This window comes from Aptenodytes forsteri, unplaced genomic scaffold (genome assembly GCF_000699145.1).
Source record: "Aptenodytes forsteri isolate BGI_AS27 unplaced genomic scaffold, ASM69914v1 Scaffold249, whole genome shotgun sequence".
In the NCBI taxonomy this organism is placed as follows: Eukaryota; Metazoa; Chordata; class Aves; order Sphenisciformes; family Spheniscidae; genus Aptenodytes; species Aptenodytes forsteri.
The window spans coordinates 2989642-2996930 of record NW_008796188.1 but is presented as its reverse complement, the minus strand read 5'-3'; the positions used below and the strand labels follow the sequence as shown (position 1 = coordinate 2996930).

Genomic DNA, 7289 nt, shown 5'->3' with positions numbered 1-7289 from the left:
CTCCCAGCGGCTGCCGATCTCCACCATCCGCTCCTTCAGCGGGAGGTGGTTCAGCTCCCCGTTCGACAGCAGCTCCTGGGAGAATTTCTGGTAACCGTTCCTGCAAGCGGGGAGCACAGAGAGCGGGGGATCAGACGGCGTGCACGGAGAACCGGGGCGTCCGCAAGCAACCCGCGCTAACCACCAGCCATCCCCACCACGGTCTGGGCCCACGCTCCTTCCACCCCGGGACAGCTCCAGGCTCTTTTGCACCAGCCCGCTTGCCCAGCTGGGTCAGCCAGACGCAGCTTTTCGGACCCCAGACCCCAGGTACTCACATAGGGGGTTTCTTCGGCTCTCCCTGGAACTTCATTTTCTTGGCGGAGTTGGTGGAGCACGGAGGGGCCCGCATCTCGCTCAGCTCCCTCTGAGCCAGAGGAGAAAGAGGGGTCAGGGAGACAGGGGCAGCGCCGCCGCGAGGGCACGGCGAGGGGTGGGAAGGAGCAGGGACCCACCTCGTATCGCTTCTGATCCTCCGCCGCTTTCTTGATCCACATCAGCTTCTCCTTCTTCTCCATGTTGTTCCAAGTGGCCTCCATGGCCTTCAGCGCCTTCCCCCGGTCGTTCTGCGGCACAGACCCCCCACGCCACAGTTACAGGTGCACCCAAGACGCCCGTCCTCCCCGCGGCTCCCAGCCCCAACCTGTTGCCTCGGGCGTGAAAGCAGGGGAGAGGGTGCAAGGCGATTCCTGCTGGTGGGACTGATGATCCCACTTCCAGCTCTTTTCCCGGCCCGCTCCTCACCTTGAAACGAGCCAGGTAGTCTCCGATGACACTCTGTTGCCAGATCTCCTCGGCAGTTTTGGGAGACTCGGGCAGCTTCCCGCGCTCCTCTTTATCCGAGCCGTGCTTCTTCTCCGACTGCGCCTTCATCGCCGCCTCCCGTGCTTTGTACTTGGCCTGCGCAGGGGTGCACAGCGGGGGTGAAGGGGCAGCACGGCCACCCGGGCACAAGCCCTCGGCCACCAAGTACCGGGAGGGCAGGCAGCAGGACGCTGCAGCTTCCCCCACTGCAGCCCCCCACCATGCACACCCACGTCTCAGGACTTCCCCCCACCGGGAAAACCATCAAGCCTTTAAGTTGAGGCTCAAGGACCCTCCGAGGTTCCTTAAGCTGCTGGATTTTGACCCACCAGGTCACAAGAGGGAGAGGGCACAGCCGGGGGCACCCATCGGTGCTGACACCGGCACCTGGCTGATGGCTCGCCAGAGCTGTGATGCTCCTGGGGGCGTTCGTCCCCCAGCTGCAGTGCCTGGGGGTGAGCAGAGCCCCTTGCAGCAGGACAAGGACAGGCAGCGTTCCCCGGACTGCCGGAGGTGCCCAACGGGGCGCGCGAGGGCAGCGGAGACGGGGATGGAGAAGGGTCGGGGACGGTACCAACCTTCTTCTTCTCGGAGAGGTCATTCCACATGCGGGCCAGGAGCCGGGTCAGCTCGCTCTCCGACAACTCCGGCCGCTCCTCCTGCAGCTGCTTCCGCTTCTCCTCCGAGAAGATGAACATGGCGGAGATGGGCCGTTTGGGCTTCTCTGAGCTGGCCTGCGGGAGGGACACGGGGCCGTGGGTGGGGGCGAGCACACAGAGGGACCTGCCTCCCACCGGCAGCCTCCAGCCCCAGGAAAAACATGATGAAGGAACCAAGGAACGAAGCCCTCAAAGCACCCCGAGATGCAGCAACCCTGCAGCAGGACAAGGACAGGCAGCGTTCCCCGGACTGCCGGAGGTGCCCAACGGGGCGCGCGAGGGCAGCGGAGACGGGGATGGAGAAGGGTCGGGGACGGTACCAACCTTCTTCTTCTCGGAGAGGTCATTCCACATGCGGGCCAGGAGCCGGGTCAGCTCGCTCTCCGACAACTCCGGCCGCTCCTCCTGCAGCTGCTTCCGCTTCTCCTCCGAGAAGATGAACATGGCGGAGATGGGCCGTTTGGGCTTCTCTGAGCTGGCCTGCGGGAGGGACACGGGGCCGTGGGTGGGGGCGAGCACACAGAGGGACCTGCCTCCCACCGGCAGCCTCCAGCCCCAGGAAAAACATGATGAAGGAACCAAGGAACGAAGCCCTCAAAGCACCCCGAGATGCCAGCAACCCCATCCCATGCCTCTGGCACGCGCTGCCCCATCTCCAGTTGCCGCTCTCACCTTGCCGGTCTCTGGTGAGGATTTTTTGGATGCAGGACTCGTCGCCCCTTTCCGGTTGCTGCCCAGCATCTTCTCTTCACCTAGCACCCGCTGCTGCTCCTCCTCGGGCAGGCTCTGGGCGACGCAGGAGGAGAGACACGGTTAGACAGCCCGACGCTAACGAGGTTTTGATGCGATCAGGGACTAGGGACACTGGGGAGGGGGAACTAATGCACTCAGTTGTCCTGATCCAAAAGCCACCCCAGCCAGGGCCAACATCGGGCACCGCAAGCCTGGGTGCGCAGCCTGGGGGGCCCCGTGCCTGCGTCTCCTCTGCGTCACCCCCCCCCTCGCTGGGCAATGTCCCTCTTCCCCAGCTCTGTCCCCTCCCCCGCCCTCCGCGAAGGCAGGGCGGGCAGGTGCCCGGATCCGGGCGTACCCCTGGGTTTTCCACCCCCTGCCCTCGCAGACGCAGCCGGGGCCACGTCACGTCCGAGCACGATACTGGGACGGCCTCGGTGCAGCTCCCCCCGCCTACGCCCTGGCTGAAGGAAGGAAGCGAGAGACTCGCTGCCGCCTGCACAGCCGCAGCCGCTGACGGCAACCCCTCCTCCGGCACCAGCCCTCCGCTCACCCCCGGCTTCCCCTCCTGGCCCGGGGGAGGGGGCCGTCCCCACCTCCCAGTGCCCAGCTGGAAGACACCGGCATTAGGGCAGCTGGGGAAGGGTCAAAACTACGTGCCAACATCTCTGCACAGCGCCCATGGCTGGGTCCAGCCACGTTTTGGGGGGAGCAGAAGAGGGCAGCATCAGTGCAGCCCCCGTTTAACCCATCTCAGCCCCTGGCCAGGGCTCCCTCCCCGCGTTCGGGCTCTCCAGCACCCGATGGCCGAGGCACCCCCACGTCACTCACCTCCAGGAAGCGGAGGAGCTCAATCTCGTAGTCTTTCTTTTTCTGGAGGGAGATGGAGAGTTGCGGTTACACAGAGATCCCCCAGCCCCATCCCTGCCTCGTGCAGTCCCTGACCCGCTCTCAGCCCCCTCGGCAACAGCATCCTCCACCCGGACCATCTGCTGGTCCCACACACGTGGACTGGGGAGACAGAGGGAGGTGACCGAGGACCTTAGGGGGGAACTGGTGGTCAAGACGACAAGAACAGGCACTGAGGAAAGGTGAGGGGCTCATTTCCAGCGAGATTTGTAGCCCAAGCTCTCCCATCCCACTCCTCCCTGCCCACAGCACCGGTGCCCATCTGCCTGTCCACCCGCCTGTCCATCCTCAGCCACTCGCCTGATCACACTTTTTGTGGTACGCGTCCTTTTCCTTTTGGGAGAGCAGTTTCCACTGCTGGCTGCACAGCACCATCCGCTCGGTGCTGGGCACGTCTTTCATGTTGGCCATCAGCTCTGCACAGTACAGGGAGTAGCTATTCCTGCAACCGACGGAGGGACACAGCATTAGGGACAACCTGCCCCGCTCACGTCCCCTCTGCGGAGCCGGCTGGGTGCTAAGAGCCCCCCCAAGACCCCCCCAGCTGCCCTCTGGGTTGCACCGGGCAGTGAAATGCTGTGCCAGAGGTGTCTGCATTTTATGGAAGCTAGGGGCTAGATTACCCCCCTAACCCGGAGCACGCAGCATCACCATAAACCTCGCTCAGATTCTCTGCAAATGTCTATTTAATGTATATTTAAGGACCAGTTTAACGGAGTCATCGGCAGCCCATGCCCGTGGTCCCAGCAATGATGCTCTGGGGGCTCTCAAAGCCAGGCAGAGCCCCAGTTTCCTCGTTAGCAGGAAATAGCTAACATAGCTATTATATATTATATATAATATTATATATAATATTATATATTATGGAAACGCCCCATAGCTCAGAGAGGGACACACCCCTCGCACCCGAACGGGGAGGGACAGGACTCACGGAGGGGGCTTTGTGGGTCGTCCATCAAACTTGTCCTTGAGCTGGCGCTCAGCCTTGGTGAGGGTGGAGCGGGTGATGCCCTCCTCGCTGATGTTCAGCTCGGGGTGCTTCTGGATGTAGTCACGCATGATCTCCTGCAAAGGATGGAGAGCGGTCAGGAGAGGGGCTCCGATCCCCGCCTGGCTGGGGGCCGGAGGAGGAGGAAAGAGAAGCCAACCATTGCCCTAATCATCTCCCCAGGGGTACTTCTCCCTTCCCCGAACGTTGCTGGAGGAGGCAGGGCTCAGACTCGCTAGGGACCTGCAGGGATCTGGCTGAACCCCCACGCTGGCTATATTTTTGAGCCGCCGGCGGCTAGCAGCCGGGAGGCAGAGTGGCTCGGAGTGAACGTAGGGACGAGTGTGGAGGGGAACGGGCGAGGCTGCTCCCTACCTCGTACTCCTTCCGCTGTTCCAGGGCCTTATGAATCCATTTCAGCCTCTTTTTATCCGAGAGTTGAGACCACTGCTTGCCCAGCGACTCTTTCACCTCCTTCGTGGTGGCCTGAAAACCCAAAGCCAGAGGTGAGGGCAGAGGGGTAAAATCCAAAAAAAGAAGAGGAAAAAAAAAATATAAAGGCAAAAATAGTGTTGCCTGCCATCTTGTCCCGGCGGCACCCGGCTTGGGGCCGCGGGGTGGCTGCGAGCCGAGCTCGCGGCCGGGGAAAGGGGTGCGTGCGAGTGTGGGGCATGGCCAGAGGTGGACGTCTGTGCTGGAAACCTTTCCTGCCCTGACTCAGGCTGTGGTCACCCCTTCGACTGCAGGCAAAAAGCGGGGTCTGTATCCCCGAGCCTCTTCCAGATGTGTAGAGCCCCTTCTTACCTCCGTCCAGACTGCTGGGAGCTTCTAGCGGTGTCTTCCATCCCGTCCCCCCCCTAAAATGCTTCTCTCGTTTCCCCCTCCTCTCCCCCCAGCAGCGGGGTACAGGACCCCTCGACACTCACGCTCACACGCACTCCCACCCACCGTACTCACATCTGGACGCACTTTCAAGTAGATCTTCTTCTCGTGGTTGTACCACAGCTGCTGGGGGGTCTTGGGTTTTTCAGGGACGTCGGATTTCTTGGCGTTCTGGATGAGATCCGGGTGATCTTCCCTTTACCCGGCAGGGAGGCGGGGAAGGGAGAGCGTTACGGAGGTTGCAGGTGGAAGGAGAGCATCCCCTAAACCTCCCCGCTAAGGGGTAACCGTCGCTGCAAGGTTGAGCCTCCACGGGCTCAGATACTGGGGTGGTCCCCGAAAAGAGCAGGAGGGTTTTAGGATAGATTCGAGTCTGACCCTCCCGGGGGAGCACCAGCCAGAAGCATCCCCTTTAATGCGCCGGGCTGGGCCGCATCCCTGGAGCAGCATCCCTGGAGCAGCGGCAGGTCATCGGGAACGCCAGGACCCACCCGGGTCACAGCGACCACGTTCAAAGGGAAGGTCTGGAGGGAACGGGGTGGTCGCTTCAGCTTTTAACAGTGCCGGTGGCAGGGCTCCTGTCCTCCCCTTGCAGACCCTAACCCCCAGAGCGTGGCTGGTCCTCTGCTCTCACCCCCTCGCCGAGTCTCCCAGCTGGATGGCTGCTCTCAGACACCTCTTCCTTGCTCTTTTTTTTTAGCATCCCCCCCCCTTCCCTTCTGCCTCCAAGCCGCAGTGCCCATCAGGGCTTTCCTCCGTGAGCTACACGCAGGAGGGGAGACTGGGTCTGCCTGGAGGGGCCTGGGGAAACACCGGGGGGGCTGCCCGCTCACCTGAACCTCGCCAGGTTCCTCTCAAATTCCTGCTTTTCTCGCTGGAAGTCCTGGATGTATTTCATCTGGGGACACAAAGCCACCAGGGAGGTGAAGGGGGTGTCAGCACCGGGGAACGGGCAGGCCATTCGACCGGGGAACGGCAGATCCCTGTCGACCCTGCCGGCTGGGCACCCCACCACCCCCCAAAGGGACTCAAGGGCTCTCCAAGCCCACCAGCCTGGTCCTGCAGCTCCCAGCTGAGGGTTTCCAGCCTGCCCAGGGATTCAGAGGCAGGATCTCCCCCCTCTCCCTGCACCTGAGCAGCCCTGGGCAGCCCTGGGCAAGAGGGCACAGCAGGGCTTTGTGCCCTGGACCTTTCCTGCCGGTGGCAAATCCACCCAGACCGAGAGTCGGGGCACCCAAAACGCCTGCCCGGGCTCTGGCCAAGCCCAAGGCCACCTCCAGAGCTGGAGGCGAGATGGGCAGCTCTCCTCCCAGCATCTCCCGCGGCTCGGAGCAGAGCCTGCCCCTCCATCCCTTGCTCGGAGAGGGCGGCCACGGCGGGGCGTGTGATTTAACCCCAGCGTTAAATACAGATCCACCCAACAGCAAAGTCACCATCCAGGTCCGTCTGGAAGAGACGGACCAACGGACAGACCCAGCCAGCCTCCACCCCACAGATCCTGGGAACCAGGACAGGAAAAGGAAGGGAAGTCTTACTGGTCTGACAGGACTAAACAAGCACCCGGGTTTCTCCCGTCGAGAGCCGGATTAAACCCTCACCAGGTAGAGGCTGGGCTCTGCTGGTTTTACTGGGAGAGCTGGGCAGGCAGAGCCCAGCACGCAGAGAGAAGGGGCTGGCTGACTTTCCCCCCCCGTACCTTTTTCTTCTCGGGAAGCTCCTTGTATTTCTTGGACAGGATCTTGGTGAGATCCAGGTTGCTCATTTCGGGGTGAAGCTTGGCATATTTGGCCCGCTTCTCCATGAAGAAGCGGAAATAGGGAGTCAGGGGCTTCTTGGGGAAGTCGGGGTGTTTCTGGGGAGACAGCAGAGCGGCAGACACTGAGTGCGGAGCCGGCGGCACCGCAGAGGGCAAAGCCAAACCCCGCCAGCTCCCAGCTCCCCCTGGTACTGGGGGAGACCTGCCTCCATCCAGCCCTGCCGGTGATCCAGCTCCCTGACATGGGAACACCCCGGCTTTGCAGGCAAGGGGGGGAAAAACGCTGGGAACAAGGGCTCCCCTTCCCCAGGAACTACAATATCCCAGGGCTGGGTATCTCGGGAGCAGCCTCCAGCCATCCAGAGCTGTTGGCACAGAGCGGTTATCCTGCAAGAGGGGAAACTGAGGCAGGAGGAGGGGACGGGACCCCCCTCCCGGGGATGGCCGGTGGCAGAGCATCAGCTGCCCTGGGGCCACCCGGCCGAAAGCAGCACCCCACCCGACCCGGCAGGCCACGAAT

At 62.6% G+C, this 7289-nt stretch overlaps 1 protein-coding gene across 1 annotated transcript in view; it reads right to left on the bottom strand.

Moving 5' to 3' along the window:
• The window catches only part of UBTF (upstream binding transcription factor, RNA polymerase I), a 14053-nt gene that overhangs the window by 880 nt on the left and 5884 nt on the right, over positions 1–7289 (bottom strand). The window contains exons 4-16 of the mRNA XM_009287948.1: positions 6710–6865; positions 5847–5911; positions 5089–5209; positions 4507–4617; positions 4075–4208; positions 3444–3585; positions 3066–3107; positions 2175–2288; positions 1827–1982; positions 784–939; positions 495–605; positions 318–406; positions 4–100 (exon numbers count right to left, since the gene is read on the bottom strand). Coding sequence (XP_009286223.1) covers positions 4–100; positions 318–406; positions 495–605; positions 784–939; positions 1827–1982; positions 2175–2288; positions 3066–3107; positions 3444–3585; positions 4075–4208; positions 4507–4617; positions 5089–5209; positions 5847–5911; positions 6710–6865 — 1494 coding nt within the window. The remainder of the gene's footprint in view (positions 1–3; positions 101–317; positions 407–494; positions 606–783; positions 940–1826; positions 1983–2174; positions 2289–3065; positions 3108–3443; positions 3586–4074; positions 4209–4506; positions 4618–5088; positions 5210–5846; positions 5912–6709; positions 6866–7289) is intronic.